At 44.3% G+C, this 25,592-nt stretch overlaps 1 protein-coding gene and 1 long non-coding RNA gene across 2 annotated transcripts; one reads left to right on the forward strand and one right to left on the reverse strand.

Annotated features, from left to right (window-relative positions):
- The first annotated feature begins 263 nt into the window (after positions 1 to 263).
- LOC142499704 (uncharacterized) lies at positions 264 to 23,285 on the forward strand. Its single transcript, XR_012802714.1, has 3 exons — positions 264 to 301; positions 18,667 to 18,722; positions 23,028 to 23,285. It is a non-coding gene; the product is annotated as an uncharacterized LOC142499704 (long non-coding RNA).
- Positions 7,305 to 24,048, reverse strand: LOC142499703 (histamine N-methyltransferase A-like). The gene is made up of 7 exons (XM_075609477.1): positions 23,885 to 24,048; positions 21,475 to 21,650; positions 20,074 to 20,126; positions 16,738 to 16,845; positions 13,997 to 14,127; positions 13,153 to 13,246; positions 7,305 to 8,782 (listed from the first exon to the last, which is right to left on the reverse strand). Exons 2-7 carry the CDS (start codon positions 21,609 to 21,611, stop codon positions 8,412 to 8,414), a joined length of 894 nt encoding a protein of 297 aa, XP_075465592.1. The 5' UTR covers positions 21,612 to 21,650; positions 23,885 to 24,048; the 3' UTR covers positions 7,305 to 8,411.
- Between the last annotated feature and the right edge of the window lie 1,544 nt (positions 24,049 to 25,592).

Raw genomic sequence — 25,592 nt, forward strand, 5'->3', positions numbered from 1 at the left:
CTTCTGGTGAAGACCAGCAGGAGAGAGCTGGGGGCTGCCAGCCGGGTGTAGAAATTGGGCCCAACTTCTAGCCCGGCCCATCTACCAGCACCAGCCGGCCAAGGCCCCCGCAGCCCCCAGACACAGGACAGCTGTCCCAGCTCTCCCCCTGTCTGCAGCCCTGAGTTCACGTTGCTTAGTAATCTCTGCCTGAAGAATTACCCCCCTGCACAGAGGACGTAGATTTGCAATAAATGGCATTTGTTGCCTCAGTCTAATGATGTGTTAGAGTCAGCGTGTGAGCGAGAGAAGTTGAAACCAGGTAATTTCAAAGGGAATAATTAATATACATTATTTGCTCCCATTTGTTATATGGTTATAATATGTAGACACATTATTGCACAATCATTCTTAATACACTCAAGATTATATACCATATTAGGTCAGACAAACATATCCTACATTCACTATAATCACTAAAACCAAAGTATAGGTTATTACGTGAATTTCCTACCATGTTATCATATGCATCTCTTTGTGTTTCAAATATTTATATGATCCATAATATACCGAATTTCCTCGATTCTAAGATGCACCTTTTTTCCCCATTTTCACTTCTGAAATCGAGATGCGTCTTAGAATCGGTGTTTTAAAATATTTTTTTTTTTAAGTCTGCAAGGGGGCACTGCTGGAGTACCGGCTGGGGAAGGTTGTTGGGTCTCTCTCTCTCCACCCCCCCCATTGCTCTCTCTCCCCCCCATTGCTCTCTCTCTCCGCCCCCATTCCTCTCTCTCTCTCACCCCCATTCCTCTCTCTCTCCCCCCATTGCTCTCTCTCCCCCCTGCTCTCTCCTACCCCCCCTGCGCCCTCTCCCGCTTCCCTTGTTCCCTATCCTGCCCCCCCCCTGTGCCCTTTCTCTCCCAGCCCCCCTCTCTCTCCCGGCCCCCCCCTCTCTCTCCCGGCACCCCCCTCTCTCCCTCCCCCCTTCCCTCCTCTCTCCCCCTTCCCTCCTCTCTCCCCCTTCCCTCCTCTCTCCCCCACCGCTTTCTCTTTCCCCCCCATTGCTCTCTCTCTCCCCCCCATTGCTCTCTCGCCCCTCCCCCATTGCTCTCTCCCCCACATTGCTCTCTCACCCCCACCCCTATTGCTCTCTCTTTCCCTCTGATTGCTCTCTCTCCTCTCCATTGCTCTCTCTCTCTCTCCCCGTAGCTTTCTCTCCCCCAATTGCTCTCTCTCCCCCCATTGCTCTCTCTCCCCCACCCCCATTGCTCTCTCCCCCAACCCCATTGCTCTCTCTCTCTCTCTCCCCCTATTGCTCTCTCTCTCACCCATTGCTCCCTCTCTCCCCCCTGCTCTCTCTCCTGCCCCCCCCCCTGCGCCCTCTCCTGCCCCCTCTCTCGCCCAGCCCCCCTTCCCTCCTCTCCCCTCCCCATTGCTCTCTACCCCCATTGCTCTCTCTCCCCCGCTCTCTCACTCCCCCCGTTGCTCTCTCTCTCCCCCCCGTTACTCTCTCTTTTCTCCCTGTTGCTCTCTATCTCCCCCCGTTGTGCTCTCTCTCCCCTCTTTGCTCTCTCTCTCCCCTCGTTGCTCTATCTCTCCCCCCTGTTGCTCTATCTCCTGCCCCCTGCTCTCCTGCCCCCCCTGCGCTCTCTCTCTCCCACCCCCTCTGCACTCTCTCTCCCGTCCCCCCTGCGGTCTCTCTCACCCGCCCCCCCCTCTCTCCCGACCCCCCCTCTCTCCCGACCCCTCTCTCTCTCCCGACCCCCCCTCTCACTCCGTTTTCCCCCTCTCACTCCATTTGCCTTCCCCCTCTCACTCGGTTTGCCCCCTCCCTGCATTTGCCCCATCTCACTCCATTTGCCCCCCTTCTCACTCCATTTATATGATCCAGAATTTACCGAATTTCCTCGATTCTAAGACGCACCTTTTTTCCCCATTTTCACATATCTGAAATCGAGATGCGTCTTAGAATCGATGTTTTAAAATTAAAATTAAAAAAGTCTGCAAGGGGGCACTGCTGGAGTACCGGCTGGGTCTCTCTCCCCCCCCCCATTGCTCTCTCTCCCCCCCATTGCTCTCTCTCTCTCCATCCCCATAACCTCTCTCTCCCCCCATTCCTCTCTCTCTCCCCCCCATTCCTCTCTCTCTCCCCCCCCTGCTCTCCCTCCTGCCCCCCTGCGCCCTCTCCCGCCCCCCCCCCTGCACCCTCTTCTGCCCCCACTGCGCCTTTTCTCTCCCGGCCCCCCCTCTCTCTCCTGGCCCCCCTCTCTCTCCTGGCCCCCCTCTCTCTCCTGGCTCCCCTCTCTCTCCTGGCTCCCCCCTCTCTCCCTCCCCCCTTCCCTCCTCTTTCCCCCCTTCCCTCCTCTCTCCCTCCCATTTCTCTCTCTTTCCCCCCATTGCTTTCCCTCTCCACCCATTGCTCTCTCTCTCTTTCCCCCCCATTGCTCTCTCTCCCCCATTACTCTCTCTATCTCCCCCCCATTGCTCTTTCTCCCCCCCCATTGATCTCTCCCTCTCTCCACCCATTGCTCTCTCTCCCCTCCCCACCCATTGCTCTCTCTCCCCCATTGCTCTCTCTCCCCCTATTGCTCTCTCTCTCTCCCATTCCTCTCTCTTTCCCCCCCCCCAATTGCTCTCACTCTCTCCCCCTGCTCTTTACCCACTGCTCTCTCTCCTGCCCCCCCCCTGCGCCCTCTCCTGCCCCCCTCCTGACCCCATGCACCTTCTCTCTCCCGGCCCTCCTCTCTCTCCTGGCTCCCCCTCTCTCCCTCCCCCCTTCCCTCCTCTCTCCCCCCTACCCTCCTCTCTCCCCCTTCCCTCCTCTCAACCCCCCTTCCCTCCTCTCTCCCCCTTCCCTCCTCTCTCCCTCCTTCCCTCCTCTCTCCCTCCCATTTCTCTCTCTCTCTCCCCTCATTGCTCTCTCTCTCTCCCCACCCATTGCTCTCTCTCCCCCTCCCCCCATTGCTCTCTCTCTCTCCCCCATTGTTCTCTCTCTCCCCCATTGCTCTCTCTCTCCCAAATTGCTCTCTCTCCCCCCATTGCTCCCTCTCTCCCCCCCTGCTCTCTCCCCCGCCCCCACCCCCTGCGCACTCTCCCGCCCCCTCTCTCTCCTGGCCCACATTCTTTCTCCCATCTCCCCCCCTCTCTCTCCCTCCCCCTTTCCCTACTCTCTCCCCCCTTCCTTCCTCTCTCCCCCCTCCCCTCCTCTCTCCTCCCCTCCTCCCTCCCCACATTGCTCTCTCTCTCCCCCATTTCTCTCTCCCCCATTGCTCTCTCTCCCCCCGCACTCTCTCCCCCTGCAGCTCTCTCTCTCCCCCCGTTGCTCTCGCTCTCCTCCCATTGCTCTCTCTCTCCCCCCTGTTGCTCTATCTCCCGCCCCCTGCTCTCCTGCCCCCCCCCCCTGCACTCTCTCTCTCCTGCCCACCCTGCGCTCTCTCTCTCTCCCGCCCCCCCCGCGCGCTCTCTCTCCCCCATTGCTCTCTCTCCCCCCCGCGCTCTCTCCCCCCCACAGCTCTCTCTCTCCCCCTGTTGCTCTCTCTCTCCCCCCAGAGGGTCACATAGCCAGCTGTACTTGTATCGTAAGCATTCCAGAAGGGTATGGCAATACAAGATGATGTTGCAACCATAGTCCATATATACGAGCACAGTAGTGAAACTTATGTGGCAAAATATAGTAGTATACCCAATTACCCCCAGAGATGTAGTCGTCAATTGCTACAAGGAGGGGCACAAGGCCGGGCCTAAGGATATGCAAAAGTATATTGGACAACTGGCACATGAGGTGACACCCATCAACTAGAGCAGAACCAAAGCCCTATAGCCGGAGCTAACTTGAGCATAATACAGTATATGTAACAGTGTTTCCCCCACCCGGTGGGAGATTTCTCCATTACTACGTTGTATGGTGCATATACCTGCTGGCAACAGGAGGGGTGAGTCGTCCACCGATGGCAGTGGGGACACAGGACCAGGCTTCTGCGGTTCATACCCTACATATCTTTTTAGCAGTGCAGCGCCTCCATCTGCCGTAGGCTCCAGGAACTGAAGGTGATCTCCCACAGTAGAATTTATTACCTCTCCCCCCAGTAAGGTCACGCACCAGGCAGGAGGTAAATAAAACAGGAACGGTTTATTGTCTTCTGGACAGCACAGTTATACGGCAGGCTTCTGCCTGATGCAGTACTCTCAGCTCTCATTGAAGGATGGTCCCTGGACCATCACTACAGGCCAAGGGCACCCGCTGCCATTCTAGCTCTTCCCCACCTGCCTAGCAGAGGCAGATGGTCCACACTCACTCTCCCCCGGAGGGAAGAGCACAGGGAAGGCACCAATCTCAGGCTCCCCGTTGTGTGACCTGCCTTCCTCAGTGGGGGAAGAACACTACTCAATTTAGGGCGGTCCTGCCTTCAACTACAACCAGGAGGAGGGCACCAGGTCTGGCTCATGATTGGTCATGCCCAGGCTTGATGTCACCACCTCCCTCTCTCACTCAAATGCAGCTCCTTGGAGGGGGAACCCCCCATAGCAACTACTGGCAACCTGATTGTACCAGGGTTTACTGCCAGCCCAAGGGCAGAATAGTAGCCATCAGATGACCTGGCTACATATAACAAAAGACACGTAATCATAAATGTAGTGATCAACCCAATATCCCTCAAGACAACGTATGCTCCTTCCAGTAGCAATTGACATAGATACATATAAAACCTTGACAAAGTCTACTGTAGAAAGCCGAAACGTTGATAGTTTTACAATAAGCTTTATTTATTTTTCTAAGTCCTGGAGTGCCTGCTTCCATCTTTTCAGTATTATAGTCCCCAGCGGTTTGCACCCAGGCAGGATACTATTTTCAGTGGAGTGCCTATATATACTCACACACACAGACACCACACACACACACAGTTAATACATGTATTACAAAGATAAATAGAGACTGAGATAGCAGGTGCTACACCTTTAATGTGGCCGTGAGACCCCATTAAGACCCCATGCTGATTCCTTTGCTTGGGGAGATAGATTCCCTTTCTAGGATGCAGCATACTGAATAGGGGCAGGTTTAAAAAAAAAGTGTAATATTTGAAACAAAAAATCTGGCACAGATTACACATCTAAAACATGTTGTTTTACCCATGTCCATTAGATGGTGCTGCGAGTACATTTGCAGAACAATATAGTAAGACTTGACAAAGTATTGTAGGAATTTACTGTACCGGAGAATTTGGTTTGGGAAACAATATAACCACCTAGTATTATGATTTAAAAAATGTTATATACCCCTATCTCTCACTTGTTTGTAATTCAGACAAATTAGTTCGAGAGATATAGAGAAGTTAACACAGTAACTCAACTGGTGCACAATTACCTGTATAGCAGATTTGATATTATTTGAGTAAAGCAGGCATGATTTGTTCTACTCAACTTTCCCATTATGCCCGGGCCTAGGGTCGCAAAATTTGGGGGTGGCATACAGAGGTGGTATACAGAGGCCATACTGATTGCCGGGGCAGAGCGAGGGGCCTCAGTAAAGGTCTCTTACCTTCTTCTTCACGCCGCCCTCCTCCTTCAGTCGCGGCATCAAATGACGCTGCGACATCACATGGCGACACGTTGCCATGACAACGTGATGTCACGTAGCGTTGCAATGTCACGGAAATGCATCATCACATGATGTTGCTGCGTTATTTCACGCCGCAACACTGAAGAAGAAGGAGGCGGTCTGGCATAAGTGCCTATGGGCGGCAACATTTTAAATGTGCCACTGGTTCTACTATAATCATATATTTCACAGAGGCAATCTAAGCGGCACTTTAAAAAAATACATTTCTTTTAATATATGCCGCCTTTGATTTATTTGATTGGAAATGAAGGTGTGAGGCGGGTTGAAGCAGCTTCGTTCCGTTCCCGGATGTATCCCGCTACCAGCATCACACCAATGCGGTCGTATAACGGTGTTCTTTATCTCCAGCACAGCATAGAGCAAGATTGTGCTTTCTATCAGTATTTAAACTATACCTACTTGCTAATATTCATGCTAGGTTATTGCTATGTGGTAATTGTGCACCATTCCTGGAGTTGTCGTATTTGGTCACATTGTGACCACAACTAGGTTACATTGTGCAAGTTACATATTGCCACATTACTTAGCACAGGGCTCATTTTTGCTCCCTACCAGCACTATAAACCCTATTCACTGGGTAACATCTGTGCTAGTCTAATGCTGTTTGATGCTTTTATACCATTTGGGTAGTTGTTATATCTGGCTACATTGTAACCATAATTAGGATACATACACTAGCCATAGATTGCTACATATGGTACTACGTATAGGACAATATTAGTTGTGTTATGACATCTTGCTACACAACAGCACTTGTTGTTCTAAATAAATTAGTGAGCAACGGATGTGCTGGTACTAATATACGCTGCCACCTAATTATAGATGACAACTAAACACACACTTGATACTGTGTCCTATTATTATATATCAATGTTGCCTATTCTCTGTAGCCAATACTATGGGGTTGGATATCTACTGTGAGCATTATGAGAATACTAGTATGCTCATCAGACTTATACAGTACCTTGAGGAACTGCAAGCTGTACCAATTAACAGTGCTATCACGTTTAGTAGCACATGTTATATGTGGGGTACTCAAGATATTTAGCTATACCGTATACTCTGACATTAATACTTACTTATACTCTAAGGAGGTTCTCTGACTTATTACAGTATAGCGATTTGGGTGCTATCCCAATATCTTGGGTTAGAGCTATAGCATAATAACCCAGTTAGCTATATCCACCATGAGCCGCCCTACCTGGGGATTGTGTTATGTATATATTATTATTTTTTTTAAACGTCATCGCTGTGATTTATTGAAATAAAATGTAATTATTTTTGTGTATATGTGAGAACAATTTAAGGGAGTAAATTAACTCCTACAGTGGGATACTGTATACCCTGACTAATATGGTTATTACTTATTACACTTTGAGTGCAGTTATCTGGATTCTAGTGTTAACACGTGGTTAACTTTCATCTCCAATAAATGTATATATCCCAGTGCATCATAGTTCCTTATTCTTTGTATTAGGCGAGCGTTGTTTCATTCTCTAAGTTGGTTATTGAAAATGAATTACCTAAGCTCCCAATCAATTAGTTCTCCTGTGATCGATCCTGCTTCCCAGGGTTCACTAAATGGCCGCCTTTCAGTTTAATTCAATCCTTCAGTCAGTGTAATTACAATGTATATAGCTTAAAGACTTTGCGGTAGTTCGATTTGTAAATTATGGTTACGTAATAATGCAAATATACAGTACCAACTGTTTATTCAAAAAAGTGTGTTCTAGCACAGATAAACGCATACTTATACTTTATATTATAAATATAATGTTTTCTTGTGTGTTACTATAATGTATGCAGTGCTGCACATACAGTTTTGCAGCCTCAATGAGTTAATGAGTTCATCTAAAATATAATTTTACAATTTTAACATTTGATGTCTGATTCACAGAAAGATAACGTAACTTGTGCAAAGTCACAATTAGCTGGCACTGGGATTCAGACTGTGCTCTCCAACCGTAAGGTCAGCACTATTATCCTTAGCCCACTTGCTCCTCAAGACCATTCTATACCGAGAGCAAGATTCTGAAATGCTCCAAAATGCAGAAGTCCAGAGCAACATCCAATGTGACAAAATTACACAGTGAAATACCTATATTTCTCTTGAAAAAGGGTAATTTAGTTAACCCTTTGGCCAAAGCGTATAAGCCTGCGAGCCACTCCAAGGCATGACCAATTCGTGTGTGTGTGTATTTGTGTGTCGTTATCTCCCTCCTCTGCATTGCAGCAGTTTCTACACTGGTGTTTTTTAATATGATATTTTGTCTCTAAAGTGGCATCATGTTCTGCAGCATAGTACAGTTAGTGTGAAGCCAATAAATATTGCTGTGCTAACTTAACATATACATTGGTACAATAGGTACAGGACTGCTGCTAAGATGTAATTGGGGGTTGGAGGGTAATTAAGTTATGAATGGAAGGCTCTGATAATGTCAATGAGTTACTGTTCTTAATGAAGAATGAGCTATGTACAATTTGCTGCATTTTAAGTGAGATTATGAAGTTCTCTTTTAGATATTTTAGACACATTACCATATTACAATAAAGAACAATAGGAATCTGGTAGTGTACAGTAAGTATTAAACACTCTTATGCCCAGGACATGCTGGAAAACGAGAGGTAACCTCAATGTTTTACTTCCTGGTAAAATATTTTATAAACAAATAAAATAAATAAGTAATAATGAACGACTAATCTTTATTTTAGTAATCAACTACTAAACTAGAGGTTTTTTTCTCCAAATACCCAAGCCGCATTTCCATTAAAATTCACCTACAATAGCATGTCTTTACATTCACGATCCATTAGACTAGCGTTGTGTGTACTGCCCATCAACCACTATCACACTGAGGTTGGTGTTCAGTAGAATCTTTCCCTCTATTTTAACGGAATATTCTGTCGTTTCCAGGTGTTTCAATACGAGTGCTTTTAAGTCAGTTGAGGCTGTGTTATTAAAGTCACATGTTTCAGTCAACATATCCAATAAAAGTTGTCCATTTCTATTGCCTTCTATGAAACATTCTGTTATATCCAGCTTTGATTCAATATCCCAGTTTTCATATTTGACTTGCAGTGAATCAAGAACGTCTGTGATTTCCCCAGAACAGATGTTTATAGGAAGATCATTCCTAGGTAACTGAGATCCATACTTATCATAAGCATTAATCCATCCACTGTTTCCTGTAAAAAAAAAAAAAAGTAATTAAAAGAAAATTGCAACAATTATTATATGTAGACGAGCCAGTGAATGGTTCATGGCATATATTCCCGCTTAATCATAGAGGATGGGGTGTGTAAAGATCCCTTGCTTCCCACGGCACACTAGTTACACTGGCGACACACTTTATTTGAGCTTGGCTAGTCCCACGAATTCGGGTATACCCGGGTGTATTGAGGTTTGTGACTGTTTTCTGCCCGAGTGCATTGGGTTATTTTCCAGGCAGGGATTGAAGCATTTTATTCCCGCTGGCTGCAATACTGCACTATATATATATATATATACTGCGTTACAATTCATGAATTTATGCCATCTGGTAGACACGCGAAGCATTGCAGCCTATTAAATCCTAATCATTATCATTTAACAGATCAGCCGCCCGTCAGCCAGGCATGAACCCAGGCTGGGAAGGCAAACGCAACGGGGCTTGTCAGAGGTGAGGAGCGGCGTATTCCAGGTATCTGCCAGGTACATACTGGGTATTTGCTCGAATAAAGTGTGTCGGTGCAGTACCTTAGTATACATTGGTATCGTAGAGGTATTTTATTTACACTGAGCTCAACCTTTTTTTTAATGATAAACTGGGTGAGACACTTATTTTTTGACGTTGATCAGAGAAATGCAAGCTGGAAAAAATATCCTATTAACAGGGGCAAACTATATGATCTGTGTTGAGGTTTAACTTAACAAGCACTGTGCCTTTCCTTTTTGTGCAGATATCCCATATATTCTTAAAGGTACCTAGTCTACTGTATCTGCATCATGTTTTCTTCTTTTATCTTCAGGTATATATATATATATATATATATATAAAAATTTAATCTCCCTTGTTTATTTTTCGATCCGTTGAGGTGAAAACCTTCCCAAAACGATCCTGAATGGTCCCTTTATATATAGCTACAAAATACACATTTATATAAATATATTATTATATATTATCTGTGGGCATTTCTGAGTTAACAGTCATACTTTGGATAGTCTTTTCGCATTAGAGTCAGTTCTATCCCTCTGTCAACTTGATCTCCACTTGTTCTTGTACGATCGGGACCTCCTTATAATATAATGTCCATAACTGTGTCCCACAGTCAAGGTTCTGTTGAACAACTGTATGATGAGTAAGTACTAGGTGATGTCTAGATCTATAAAATTAAAGAAAGGAGTACAGCAAGGCAAAAATGAAGCTCTGATCTTTGAACCATCATATTTACCCTTATTTGTAATGGTAACATGCTAGGTTTCCTTGCACATTTGGCCTAACACTTTCTTCCCTAAAGAGTGCTCCAAACGCATTCCATTGAGTGTAAGGGTTCCAGTCCAGGCTTTGGCTGGAACCTGCCCTTTCCTTGCTGCTGTGGACATCTTGGTTACTGGCAAGCATCCTCCTGAACTTTGTTATTGGCCACACCTCTTCAAGGGCTTAAATAGCAGCCTGTGACTTCCAGCCCCCAGCCTGAGCATTGTATATGTTTCCCTGTGTTCCTGGTAACCTTGGGTTCTAGTTGCTGAGCCTTCCTTGTTCGTGAGCCTTACCTGTTCCTGAGGCTAGCCTGTTGATGTGCCTAGCCTGTTCATTTGGAATCCATGTTGCTGACCCCGGACCGTGACCCCGACCTCGCTGCCTTCCGCCTGCCCTGACCTTTTACGTGCTGCCTTGATTCTGCACCACTGCTGCCTGCCCTAAGCCTCTGCCTACTTATCGATTACGGATACTCTAACAAGACTCTGTCCCAGGGCTCTGGTCGGTTAATTAGCATCCCTACCTCAGCCCTGCGGGTCCACTTCCTGATCGGAGACGAGCACCGTCACAATAAGGGCTGGGACCCGCTGCACCCGGCGGCGCGGGCGGCTGCACGGGCTTTCCCCACCAGCAGAGGAATCCTCCCGAGCCGGTCCCGGTCCCCCCTGGCTGCACAGCTCACTACACGCTGTGACGAGTCAGCCGCTACGGGATACAAGAGAATTGTGATCCCTAGCGTTGACGCGTCACGTGGTTTGGCTGTGAGCCAATGAGGAGGGGAGGCTTCGGGAGGAGGAGAGGCTTCGGGGAGCAAGGAGGAGTGTGGAGGGAAAGCAGCGTGAGTGCCTGTGTGTGTGTGTATGTGTGTGTCTGAGTGCCTATCTGTGTTTGTGTATGTATGTGCCTGAGTGCGTGAGTGCCTGCCTCTGTCTGTCTGTGTGTCTGTGTGTCTGTGTGTGTGTGTGTGTGTGTGTATGTGTGTGCCTGAGTGCGTGAGTGCCTGCCTCTGTCTGTGTGTGTGTGTATGTGTATGTGTATGAGTGCATGTGTGTGTGTGTGTGTGTGTGTGTGAGAGAGAGTGCCTGCGTGTGTGTATGAGTGTGTGTGTGTGTTGCTTGTGATCAGCAGCTCCAGCCCGAGCCCGTGGAGGGAGGGAGGGGGGGGAGAGTAGCGGGTCCCTCCGCTCTAGCCACGCCCCCCCCCTCCTGCTCCGGCTCCCTACAGACCGCATATCGCGGTCTGTGTATGTCAGCGCCCCGCCTGTCTGCAGTGCGGGAGCGCTGACGGAGGGAGCGGGGCCTTAGCCTAAGTCTGCATGTAGCTGGCTTACTGTTTAATATAACCCTAACACTTGTATGCCTAGGTCGAAATTCAATTTGCTGTTTGTTTCATTTGACATTTTGGGAAAGAAATGAGAAAACTCTTGAAAAGGTGATTTTTTTTATGAATTCTTAAATATTTGAGAGTTTTTTTGTGTGTGTGCAAATTTTCTAATATCCTCTAATTTAGACTTAGAACTTTGCAACTAATATTGACAGATTTACTATAAATCATTCTTCCTGTTATTACACAGGTTATTAAGAATTTATATTAGCGTTAGGGACCCCTGATATGTGGTCTGCCGTGGCGTTGGCTCAGGGGCTTACAACAATTTTGGCCAAAAATGTCAAACTAAAAGACCATTTTACTTATTAGATATTTATACATATATATATTTAGGCACTGTACCGTGTATGAGTCTCACTGGATGTGCTAAAACTGAGCTTTGTCTGTGTTTTATGTTCTGTCTCTGGTTTTAAAATATATATTGCCATGCTCAGTAGCACTCCTCTGTGACACTCATATGCTTATATATATGTTGTGGTCATTTTGGGGGTTCAATAGGAGCTTGTTAGGTGTCCAGTATGTTTTACAATTCTTGTCCAGCTAGTCATGGCTGATTGGAGGGTGGCAACCTCCTTCCTAATTTAAGCTCACCCCCTCCCACATTTAAATGGTTATAGGCTCACTCCATAGCATCTTCCACTCAGGGGAACTTGCCTGCTTGCAGTTTGGCTGTGACATCTCTAATACAGAGTGCTTTTCCTGGTAATGTACAGGTTAATAAAAGCTTCAGTCAGACTTAGAACTTTGCAACTAATATTGACAGATTTACTATAAATCATTCTTCCTGTTATTACACAGGTTATTAAGAATTTATATTAGCGTTAGGGACCCCTGATATGTGGTCTGCCGTGGCGTTGGCTCAGGGGCTTACAACAATTTTGGCCAAAAATGTCAAACTAAAAGACCATTTTACTTATTAGATATTTATACATATATATTTAGGCACTGTACCGTGTATGAGTCTCACTGGATGTGCTAAAACTGAGCTTTGTCTGTGTTTTATGTTCTGTCTCTGGTTTTAAAATATATATTGCCATGCTCAGTAGCACTCCTCTGTGACACTCATATGCTTATATATATGTTGTGGTCATTTTGGAGGTTCAATAGGAGCTTGTTAGGTGTCCAGTATGTTTGACTTTTTTAAAACTCCAGGAAATTCACAAATATTTTAAAATTATGATAAAAAGTTATTTTATCCCATCAGTTGAACTTTCAGAGATAACAGTCATACTTTGTATAGTGATTTCTTACGAGTGAGTTCTATCACTCTATCAACTTGATCTTCACATGTTCTTGTAAGATGGGGCCCTCCTTATAATATAATGTCCATAACTGTGTCCCACAGTCAAGGTTTTGTTCATTAACTGTATGATGAGTAAGCACTAGGTAATGTCTAGAGCTATAGGATAAAAACAGGAGTACTGTACATCATGGTAAAATTAAGCTTTAACCTATCAGATTTACCATTATTTATAATGGTAACAGCCTATTGTCCCTTGCAGATTTGGCCTAACACTTTCTTCCCTAAAGAGTACCCCAAATGCATCCCATTAAGTCTGCATGTAGACTGCTTACTATTTAATATAACCCTAACACTCATATACCGGGGTCACCCATTTGACAGCTGCAATGTCATGCTCATCCTAAATCTTATTTTTACCTTAGCTGAACCAAATTATTTGTTGACAATATTATTTTATATAGACTTACTGGATAAGACAATTATAAGGAGTTTTCCATCTGGTGCAAGACAGCGGTGGAAGAATTCTATGGTAGCAGGAACATCTTTGACATAATATAACATCTGGAAACACAGGATCATAAATGTTATTATAGAATAATGCCTTTAAATAAAGAATAGAGTGTTTCTACCTTTGTTCCTACAAAATGATCACATAGTGTTCAGAATCACATGGAAGATTTTAGCAAAGCAGAATTTGTATTCATAATTTTATTACAAAGATAATTAACTGTTGAGAGAATAACACATTTTGAACTTTTGAAGATAGGATTTGTGCCTAACAGCTAGAATGGGCAAAAATGTCTTAATCCGATCCGTGACTTTTCCAGGATTTTTTAGACCAAATCTGATCCGCACACCAGAATCCGTCAGTGGAACCAATCCGGTCAGATTCGAATACCTGATACATACCATATCAGGTAGCAGATTGGTGGGATCTAATCATGTGACTCATGTAAATATTGACCCCAAGCAATTTCTATATTAGGGAGGAGATGCCAGTAAAAAAAAAAAAAAATCAAGATAGTTTCTTCGTTAGGACTAGCCATGAAATGTAATCTACCCGGTATTATTTATTAATTTATTTATTAAACATGAAAATGAATCGATGGCAGTAATTTGGCGTTAACCCCTTCAGTGCCAGTATGGCTGGCAACACATTGCATTTGGTGTCGTATGTAATGATCACTGTTTGTGATGTTTTTCAAGGTATAAATGAAAGTTAATAAGCTATTGCAAACAGTATATTTTGAAGTTGCAGTGTGTTCTTATAAAGTTATTACCTTGTACAGTATGTTAAGAATCAAACATTACCTGGATCATGTGAATAAAATCATATTTCTTAAATTTGTTCTTCTCTTTTATTTCCTGTTCAATTTCTCTAGTAGTTTTCTGATGCCAGGTAAACGTTACGTTGTCAATGTTTAGTGCCTTTGATGCATTTTCTGAAACACACGTGGAACGCCAGAGACAATAAATACCCTTATAATTTTATAACGCATTTTAAAAGCACCTTTCTTAGTGTGTGAGAGACATACAGAATAATACTGTATATATCTGAATACTCTCGCTGAAAGACTTTGTACACAAATAAGTTATGGTGAGTAAAAACGGGACAAAAATCGTTCACCACAGGGCAATGATAAAGAACACTTATGAGCTCTTAAATCCATCCGTACTCCCACAGCATACAGTATGTACACTGCAAGGGATTCTGGGTAATGCAATTCCCATTCACTTTTTGCATCTTAACCACTTGAACATGGATCCCGTTTAACACACCTTTTAAAACAAAGCCTGTGCCAGAGAAGGGCATGAGCAATAACCCTGGGGCAAATCAGCAGGAGGCTCATTACTGGCCTGGCATTGTGAAGCTGGTCATGGATGCATACATATAATGGTTCATGGATGCATGGATGCATACATATAAGATATGGGCAAAGTGACCATATTTTTAGAGTGAAAATACAGGGACAAAATACAAAATGATATATTTGAAACATTTATTTCTTCAACTATTTAAGGAATGAATCTTCAAGCCTTTGTATAACAGAATCAGGCCCAAACACATGTACTGTGGGTACAGATACTTACAAGTGTCACTGATTGCAAGATGCCAGAAGCCATCAGTAAGGCCGTGGCAGAGCTATGTATATGGACGCTTTAGCTGGGAGGTGGGACGGTCACTTGCCTGCTGCTGGTAAGAGTACACTGGATACTGCAGGTCAGACGGGATATGCTCCAGGGTGCCATGAGTGCCCCTCCTAATCACATCCAATTACCCGCCCCCACCCCTCACACTTAATCCCCCCCCCTCCTCAAACTCAATCAACACGACGGACTTCACCTATCTGAGGAATGGGATCTGTCCCCGAAAATTAATATGGTCTCCTACAATTATGGAGTAAATTCTCAGCAATCTTTTTTTGCAGCTAAAACTGGGTGCCACCATCGTTTGTGTTATGTACTATGTCTGTGGCCTCAGTTGGAACCTTGGGGCTTTGATGGGTTAGCCTGCACTAGGACTTCTATACTGTTTTGCTTTTATGGCAATTGGTGAGCCTCTACCTATCTATATACTGCTACTCAATCAACATGCATTTTTGTTACATATTTTTAACTTCATGATGTATAGATATTTTTTACCAATTACCCTTTTTTCTCAATTAGTTTACCCTCCAGCATAACATTCCATTAGGAAAGTCACATAAACTAAGTCTCGTTAATTGGAGTGAGACCTATTGCATAACAATATTGTATTTTGCCATAGAAATCCTAAAAAGGTTGAAATCTTCAGAAACATAAACGGATTTTTCCTGTCTCATTTCACACACACAGAGAAGGGCTCTGGTGTCGTGCCAGTGTAACGGGCGCCTCTGGAAGTTGGGTGCCGTCTCTTTGGGGTGAAGGCCAGGCCTTCAGATCTCTCCCCCCACCCCTGTCAGCACCCCTCCTGGGACCTTTGGTGCAGCAATTTTAAACCCGGTACAAATGAGACATTTTACCAACAGTAGCCTTTCGGGACACCGGGACAAGCACTCTAAAATCCGGTACTGTCCCGGTCCAACCGGTACATCTGGGCACCTTACATACTGTATGAGGAGTAAGAGATCCCTGGCTGCAGTAGAAGCACTGTGTGAGTAAAAGTTATTTGGGTTAAGGTTTTTAGGGTAAAGGGTTGAGGTTTGTTTTTTTGGGGTAAGAGGTTAAGATGAGAGTTTTTAGGATAAGGGGTTGTAAGGGTTTTTAGGGTAATGGGTTAAGGTTGCGGTTTTTAGGGTAAGGTCTTTTAGAGTAAGAGGTTAAGGTAAGAATTACCTGTGAAGGGAAACTATCCTGGCGGTGAAATGGCCATGGCTAAGTTAAGGGATCCATGTTAAGGTGTATAATATACAAAATGTTACCCCCTGTTAGTGCTCATTTGTATGTCATTTCCCAGAATCCCTGGCTGCAGCGTAAGCACGCTGGGTGAGTATGAGGTCAGGCAGGTTTAAAAGACCTGCCTGAGACATGTGAACGTGTTCGTCTTTTATTTAAAAAAAATTATTATTGTTCAAAGTCTTTGGAAATGTTTCCTGGCCCTGGGACACTGTGACCCTCTCTGCGGCCTCAAGCTGCTTCAATTAATGGCATTTTTTCTCCAACTTGCTGTACATAGTTAAGGCATTTGACATGCTTTTTACTAGACCATTATAAAATCTTCAACTACACAAGCTTTTAAGACGTCAAGTATCTTGTAGATATAAGCAGAGGGTGTTTTAAGGTTTCCATCATCTAAGAGGAACTTTCCCATTGATTGAATGAAAGGCAATAACTAAGAAAACGTTCGATCTCAGTCTCAGTCATGAAATAGCAGTAGTTAAACCGTACAATGATAACCCATTAATGATAATGGGCGGAACATGTATTATAGCTTCCGGCTACTGCTATTTTGCAAATGGGACCCCAAACTTTTTAAGGCTTTTTTTCGACTTTCAGGAAACCTAAGCTAAAGTCAAGAGCCGGAAGAGAGAAAGATAAACTATCTTCTAGCTTTTTCAATGAAGTTAAAATACCTTTGTACATGAGGATGTGCTCCTGACTTGGTTCCACCACGTAATTATTGATGGGGTGTCCTGGAAATGTATCCTGTAGTTTGGAAAGGATATGCAAGTCCATTTCACCTTTTGGAGACATGAATGAAAAGGAGAGAATCATTGTAAAGACAATTTAAGAGAAGACAGTCACATACGTTTTAAAGTTGGGTAAATGTCTCTAGGTCTCTATGCATTTCATCCATAGCCCCTCCCCCCCACCCCACCCCAAAGACACAAAACAACAATGGGTAAAGGGGAGTGTATGAAGTGAAGCCAATTGGTATTTTTCAATTAATAAATACTGCATTCGTTGACATGATCACCAAATTAAAATGGTTATATTTTGTGGTGCATGAACATTACGCTGGCTCTGTACAATAATGCAAGCATCTGTTTAATAATATATACACACACACACATATATATATATGTATACAGTATTCTTTAATGTATTTTCACCTCTAGCTATCTACACTATATTTTTGTATGACCATTTGTCTCTCTTATTTCACCAATTAGGGTCTTCCTCACCTTTTTTTTGTGGTTGGTGGGGGTAGGGAAGACCCGTCTGAGTTTATGAGTTAATAGTTCTGTGAGGAGACTCGGATAGACGGTTGTTTGCTTACAGTGGAGTGTCCTGGGCTTTATGATGCAACCCGAATGTTGGCCCGGAGGGAAGGAATTGTTTGACCCGGTGGGACAGAGGGAGTTCTTTGGCTGGGTGGAATTTGTTTGTCCTGGAGGGAGTGAGTTGTTTGGATGTGAGGGAGGAGGAAAGAAACAGAAATGATAGGGGGAGGAGGGAGAGAGAGATGAGGGGGAAGAGAGAGATGAGAAGGGGAAGAAATAGGGAAGGGGGTGGGAGAGATGAGAGGGGGAGAGAGAAGAGGGAGGAGGAGGGGGAGGGAGGAGGAGGGGGAGGGAGATAAGGGGGAGAGAGTGATGAGGGAGAGGTGAGGGGGGAGAGAGGGAGGGCAGTTAAGAGGTGAGGGAGTGGGACAGAGATATCAGGAAAGGAGAGAGAGGTGAAGGAGGGTGGGGAGCCAAATAAGGGAAGGGGGAGAAAGAGGTGAGGTAGGGGGAGAGAGAAGAGAGGGGAGGGAGAAGTGAGGGAAGGAGGAGAGAGAGAAAGAGGGGGGGGGGAAGTAAGAGGTAGAGAGAGGTGGAGGAAGAGGAGGGAGAGAGAGGGTGAGAGAGAGGAGGAGAGAGGGGGATAGAGAGAGGGAGTGGGAGTGCAGAGGGGAGGGGAAGTGGGAGTGTGGGATGGGGAGTGGGAGTGCAGGAGGGGAAGGAGAAGTGAGAGTGCAGGAGGGGGAGTGCGGGAGAGGGGACAGAGCAGTGGGAGGGGAGAGAGAGGCGAGGGAGGGGGAGAGAGAGACGAGGGAGGGGGAAGAGAGAGGGGGAAGAGAGAGGGGTAAGAGAGAGGGGGAAGAGTGGGGATAGAGAGGTCAGGAGGGGAGGTGGGAAAGAGAGGATGAGAGAGAGGTGAAGGGGAGAGGTGAGGGAGGCGGGAGAGATAGGTGAGGAGAACAGAGATATGAGGAGGAGATGTGAGGGGGAGAGAAGGGGAGGAGAGAGAGAGGTGCTGGTGGGAGAGAGGTGAGGGGGCAAGAGATAGGTGAGGAGGGAGAGAGGTGAGGGAGGTAGGAGAGGGGGGATTTGAGGGGGGAGATAAAGGTGCAGGGGAGATAGGCGAGGGGTATAAAGATAAAGGTGAGTATCAAGTTTCCTTCCTACAGTACTCCTCGCCGACCTGTAGGTGCACAGAGGAGTCAGGTTCATACCCTGAACTGGTGAGAACAGTCAATGAGGCCAGCAGATATCCTAGTTTGGCTATAAATCCCTACCTGTCCTGTTTGGTATTTGCTTGTCAAACATTCCGTTTTACAGGTTATTCTTTTTTCCTAGTGCTGAACCTTTCCCTGTTCCTCTTCACCCCGGCTCTTAGTTCTACTGACAATCAGGTACATTCTTGTTTTTGTTTTATATTTCACTTTGCACTATCCTGTCCCCCTGTTTATCATAGTGTCTCTTGCTATTTTATTGCTGTTACATTTAGCACTGCAGTTGCTTACAATTTATTTTAGTTCGTCCTGTTTTTTCCCTTAGCACTATTGTCTCCTGTTAGTTATTTAGCTGCCATAGAGTTTTGGTGCTGCTCTGAATGATATTCAGAGTCTATTTTGTTTTCACTGTCTTGTTATTTTTGTTTTATTTTAAACTCTATTAGTTTTTATATATATTTCAGACTCCTGTCTTTTGAACCCCCGAGAGTTCCATACATCCTGATAGTGAGACCTGAGGTGGGAAGTGAGGGTCGGAGGAGGGTGGGTGGCGAGACAGGTGATGGGAGAGAAAGTGAGGATGTGATGGGGGAGAGAATGTGGGGGTAGGGAGATGATGAGGGAGCGACAGAGGGAGGGTTATACGTGACTATGCGATTTAGTAGAGATGGGCCCTTTTCTTTTAGCAAAGTTTGAATTTGTAATTTTGCATCTAAAAAAGGCCTATTAATTTCCGATTGTAATCTCTGGTAAAATTGGATGATTTCACTGGATGTTTTCAGTATAAAAATATGATTTATATTAAGAAATTTTTTAAACTGAATTTCTGCTTGTTTGCCCATCTCTGGTTAACATGACCTCTAAGAACACAATACTGTACATGGCACACATACATTCTCCATGCTGTTATTCAGTCCATGCGCATAGAGTTCTCTAGGGATTGCCAAATGTCATTATGGCCCTATTGGTAGCAGAGTGATTGCAAGAAAGTTGCACTGTATCTTGAAATAAGGATAAATCAAAGGCAGGACCATAATCAGAGAGAACCATTCTTCCATTCCTCATTCCTAGGCATGAGTTTCCGAGATCATTTGCAATAGAAACAGAGAATGAGTTAAGTCAGGGGTGCGCACACTGGGGGGTGCTAGATTTTCTGGGGGGCGCTGCGCCTACAGAGGCCCTGCGATCTTCCCCAAAGCATTTAAATAAAATACCGGGGGACCGCACAAGGCCTCTGTAAGTTCCCTTACCTTGTCTCCGATGGCTTTGGGTGACGCAGCGTCATTTGATACCGTGGGGTCACGTGACATCCTTTGACTCTGGAGACAAGGTAAGGGGGGGGTGCGCAACCTGGGGGGGAGAGCAGGCAGGGGACGCAGAGGAAAAAGTTTGCGCACCCCTCAGTTAAGTGATGACCATGAGTATATCATTACTGACATCGCCTTCTTATTAAAAATGGCACCCTGTATTCCTGATAAAGAATTGTACATGTCATTAATGTTAAGACAAAGACAAATAAAACACAACATACCTGTACCACTTCCTAGGCTTAGGACATCGATAGTTGTTTTTCCATTACGTATACTGCAAAAAAATACAAGTGGATATTTTAATATGCGTTTGTGTCAGACAGGCCATGTTATTGTGCGTTAATAAGGACTCAACTACGAACAGAGCATTCAATTCCCCCGACGACCAAAGGCTACATTTTATAAGAGTTCTGTAACGAATAAGTGACATTTATTACATTCTTTACACGATTTAAAGAAATATGCTTCTTCGTAGCTAGAAACAGAGATTAGATTTGTCACAATATAACAATCTCAAGAAAGAGGGTGAATGTACTGTACTGTATGGACAATATGAAACAGTGCTTTTCTCAGTGCAGTGACAATCTTCTTACCACCCTTCAAGGCATCAAGAGAATAATATAGTTGTCAGCTAAATGTTGCTATGTTGCTATGCTCAGTATAAGTAGTGATGGGCGAATCCTCCCAAATCCGTTTCCCGGGTTTTCGCTGATGTTACCCCCAAAATCCGTTTAGCGGTGTAAAATCCGCAAACAGATTTAAGCCATTTCAATCTATGCGGATTCATAAAAATAACACGATTGGATACAACCCGTGGATGGATTTGCAGAATCTAACCAATGGCAACGGATTGCTGAATCCGTTTTTGAATCCGTGATTAGATTCCACAGATCCGTCCACGGGTTGCGAAATCTGCAGTATTTTGTTAACTGCAACTGTTTCACCAGGTTTTAAGGCACATATCCTGAGACAGTAGAATCAAATTTAATTTATACCTGTATCGGATGTCAGGATAGCGGTGGAGCGCATTACTTACGCTACCGGCCGAGAGGAGAAGTACCCCACCCCGAAAAATTTCTTACATACTATATATTGATAGTATTGATAGTATTGATATATTGATAGATATATTGGTAATGTGTGCTTTATTTTATTTTAATATACCCATTTAAAGTATTGTTTTTATCTTATACAACCATTTCTACTTATGAGGAGGCGTGCGCCACTTTTGGGATCTCTGCACTTCTCGTACCCTCTGGTACAATTGCCCATTGTCCTAGGATATTTCCCAGGTAGCACCCCCTCCACTTACTCCCATTTGTGATTTAGCAGCGAGGTTTCTACCCTTTTCTACCCGTATTGGTAATAATAAGACAAAATCCTTAAAACGCGAATCGCCCCTTTCGAGATTGATCCGCTGAAATCCGCGGACCGTAGGAACCGGCGGATCCGCTGCAGATACAAAGTCACCCAAAAAATGTGCTTGTCTCTAAATATAACGTAGTGCACATACAGAATTATTAGAAGGACACGTGCACAATATGCTCATCTTTAGGACATATTCTGATGATAAAAACATGACCGGCTAAATTCTAATTGTATGAATAAAATGTCCTATTTACCTTGATATAATGTCTGGCAGCTTTGTGTCAATGAAATGCTGCATGCACTGGTGCTCTGTTGAACGATCAATGTACATAAGAAATGATTCTTTGTATTTGTTCTGATCTGAGATCAAACTTCTCATTGTTGATTCCATGTTTCATCTGATCCTTCTTTCTGGTGCTTTTCTGGATCTCTGTTAAAAAGAGGCACAAGTTATCCAGATATACATTGAATAGAACTTTTTTTTATATTATTTTGGATTATTATAATATTTTGTTATATAAACAAAACTAAATATTTATGCGTGATTGTCTTTCACATTTCCAGATAGCAACTTACTGACTATAAGGGGCCTATGCACTAAGCAGCGATAAACCACTTATCGCCAAAAAGGCCTACAGCGATCCAGTAAGCCCTGATAAGTCAGCGATAAGAGACCTTTTCGGCAATATTTTTTGCAGAGGAAAAAAAATCTCCAACCTCACCCCTCTCCCTGACCCCCCCCCCCCCCCCCCGACAATAAGCCATTTATCGCCATGTTTTCAAAATCGTGCAATGCTAGTAGCCCCGATTAGCTTATCGAGGCTAATCGTCGCTCTAGAATTGTGATTTTCTCTCAAAATCGTCCCGCCAGGAAACGTTGTCAAGAAGGTGGTGAGAAGCTGCCGATAAGCGGAGAGACGGGACTTAGAAAAAATAATGCAATTTTCCTGCATCGGATTGATGCCGGGAGTCTCCGGAGCCGATATCCATTAATATAAGCACCGGAGACCCCCGGCATCAATCCGATGCAATAAAAATGCATTTACAGGCAACTTCATTACCTTAACGGCTAACTGCTAAGACAATGAAGGGGTTAATGCACAATAGCAGCTTTATTGGGGGCAGAGGGGGGGGTGAGTAGAGCAGGTTCTTGGCCCTTCATTTACCCCCTCTGACCCCAATAAACATTACAATATTTACTAACCACCAATACACAATCCACCGACCCCCTGTGCCCCTCACATAAAACCATCATTTATTTTTTTAAACACAGGATTGAAACCAGAGGCCGACGGGGGTGCCCGGGAAGCAGGGTGTCCCTGGACCTCAAATCTACGCGGTTCTGCTCCGGTGACACGTGCTCATCTACACTAGTAATAAAATGTAAATAAAAACGAAATATTTTCGAGCGAGATTTGCGCAGGGAGAGGAGCTCTTTCTCTCTCTGCAGCAGAAAGAACTCGCCGGGTGAACCCTTTTCAGAGGGGTGATCATCACGTCGCCGACTACTCGCCATTTTTGCAAATGTTGCTATCACTGGTATTCGGGACTTTCTGCATACCGTGATAGCAACGCTGTAAAAAAATGGCAATTTAAAAAGAACGGCGATTTTTTTTTAATCGTCGCTTAGTGCATAAGACCCTGAATGTTTCCTCCTGGGCTGACAGGGCATTTCAATTCCCAGTGGAATATGAGAATCAGTGGAGATATCCTAGTTCTATGACATGACGTATAGCAGTTTTATCTGGAACCAGCATAGCGTTCCACCCATGAGCCATTTATTTCTAACCTTTCTTCTTCTTTGTAGGTAGATGACTGGAAATTGTCCTCCCTCCCCCTAACCCAGGATAAGAATCTTGCCTGACTAGATTCTTTAACTAAGAATGCAGCTTTGCCCAACCGCAACGCCTAGAAGCAAACTGAACAGTGTACAAAAAGGGCAGAAAAAATGACCAATGAACTGGACTTGATTAAGTTTAAAATGTATTTACTATTAACATGAAAAGAGCAGTTGATTCAGTCCTGTGAAAAAAATGAATAAAGTTTTCAATGTGATCACAGTAAATCTGGATCTTATCAGCCAGTTATTGTCTCCTAACAGTTTGGCAAAGGTTGCTGTTGTGTGATTACAGGCGCAGCTAACGTTACTGCAGGACGTGGTGAGCAGCAGAGGGACACACACAACGCGCCAGCGGGAGAAGCAGCCGTTGTTTTGAATCAGCTGCGAGCGAAAAGTGTGTGTGGATATTGTGTCTTTCAGTGAATCCAAAGGAGACCTGACGGTGCGAAGAAGCAGTGACCAGAAAGTCCCAATAACGTGCACTCAATGCTTGTGTAGTGTAGAAATGTGTGGCAGAAACCATGTCTGTGTTACACATCTATACACTACACAAGCATTGAGTGCACGCTATAGGACTTTCCACTCGCTGCGTCTTCACACTGTCAGGTCTCCTTTTTGTTCACTTTAAGCTCAACATTTGTACAAAGTCACAATTAGCTGGCACTGGGATTCTGACTGTGTTCTCCCACCCTAAAGTCAGCGCTACTATCCTTGCAAAACTTGCTCCTCAAGACCATTCTGTACTGAGATCAAGAATATGAAATGCTCCACAAAGTATCTTAACAAAATAAAATATATTAAGACATTCATATTATTCTACTTACGTTGTCTAAAGTCTCTGTGAGGAGTCCCCTTACTTCTGTAGCTGTAGTTTAAGTGCTGCAGTACATTCTGTCGTTTATATGTGCTGATATTTAGCCTGGAGCGATCTTAAAGCAACAATACTACATCACCCCTCCCTTCTTTTTCTACTTTCTTTTTTTCTTATCTGTATATGTAAATCATGTGACAATATATAATTCTACATTCTTACCTAAGCTGGCAATGGTTTGGTGCGCCTGTTATAAAGCTGTTCAAATCCTGATTGTGCGCCTAACTAAATGGCCACCTTTCAGTTCCAATCAATCCTTCAGTATGTGTAACTCCACAGCTACAATGTATATTACTAATGTAATATTGACTATTATTACATTTTACAGCTCAAACTGCTGGGAACATATATTAAAACTCATTAAAAATGGCAGAGTTGAATAAAAAACAGATTTAATTAAAAAAAAAAACATATACAATTTAACGTTTTGCTGCTTTAACGTCACAAGGAGGCGTCTCTCTTTTCTAGCCTAATGTTGCACTATTCTCTGCTCTGTAGCCACCGAGAAATATCATTTGCCCTGACACACAATATTACATATTTATTGCTGTTATTGTGCCACCGCAGGAGGTTCAAGGGACAGATCCTGATGCCCAACATCGGTTACGGGAGTAACAAGAAGACCTAAAAAAAAAAAAAAGAAGGGTGGCCAGCCATGCTATGTTCACTGTCTGCTACACGTACGCTATTCACTGGCAAGTGGCACATTTTTAATAAAACAACTCTAGGTGTTTTGCAATTTCCAATTATTTATTATTTTTAGCATTAATTTACTGTACCTAAAAGTAATGTAGGTGACATGTAAGGTCTTCACTTGAATGTGAAAATAGTAACAGCCGGCAGTCGAGAGGATTTAGTGTAAATGCGAAAAATGTCTTATATTATAAGGTCAACGTTTCGGTCCCCCGCGAGACTATAACAACTTAATTAATAGAACTTGACTTGTATTTACCAGCAATTTTGAAATGTTATACAAAACAGTTATGAAGAAGGCCCTACAAACTCATGTATATCAGGCGACTAAATACAAAAAAGACACAGCGCACAACGCTCATAGTGCAATTACAAAATTATATTAACATGAACAAATTATTGGGTGAGTATTGTGCGTACATCAGTGCAGTTAAAACAAGCAGTTTTGGGATATGTTACCCAACGCCTCAAATGACTGGAACAGATGTCCTCACAGGGGTAGAATTGCTGATGGCTCTGCGGCAGGATTTCAGTAGGGCAGATGGAAAGCCTCTGTGCGTCCTTGCTCCCCAGAGCATTAGTTGAACGGGAGCTGCTGGGCCATACAGTGTTTGTTCTGAGCTGAACACCAGCTGATTACTCTCACTCCTCTCCGTGTGCAGCACTTCCTAGTGGATGACGTCACCGCTGGGAGTCGCCGATTTCACCGTTCAGTCTATCAGCTCGCGCAGTAAAATACTAGTTGAAAGGTAGAGCTGTTAGCAAGAATGTCCTACGCGTTTCGAAAACCGCAGTTTTCTTCATCAGGGACCTGATAGACTGAACGGTGAAATCGGCGACTCCCAGCGGTGACGTCATCCACTAGGAAGTGCTGCACACGGAGAGGAGTGAGAGTAATCAGCTGGTGTTCAGCTCAGAACAAACACTGTATGGCCCAGCAGCTCCCGTTCAACTAATGCTCTGGGGAG

Source organism: Ascaphus truei, chromosome 7, assembly GCF_040206685.1.
Source record: "Ascaphus truei isolate aAscTru1 chromosome 7, aAscTru1.hap1, whole genome shotgun sequence".
NCBI lineage: Eukaryota > Metazoa > Chordata > Amphibia > Anura > Ascaphidae > Ascaphus > Ascaphus truei.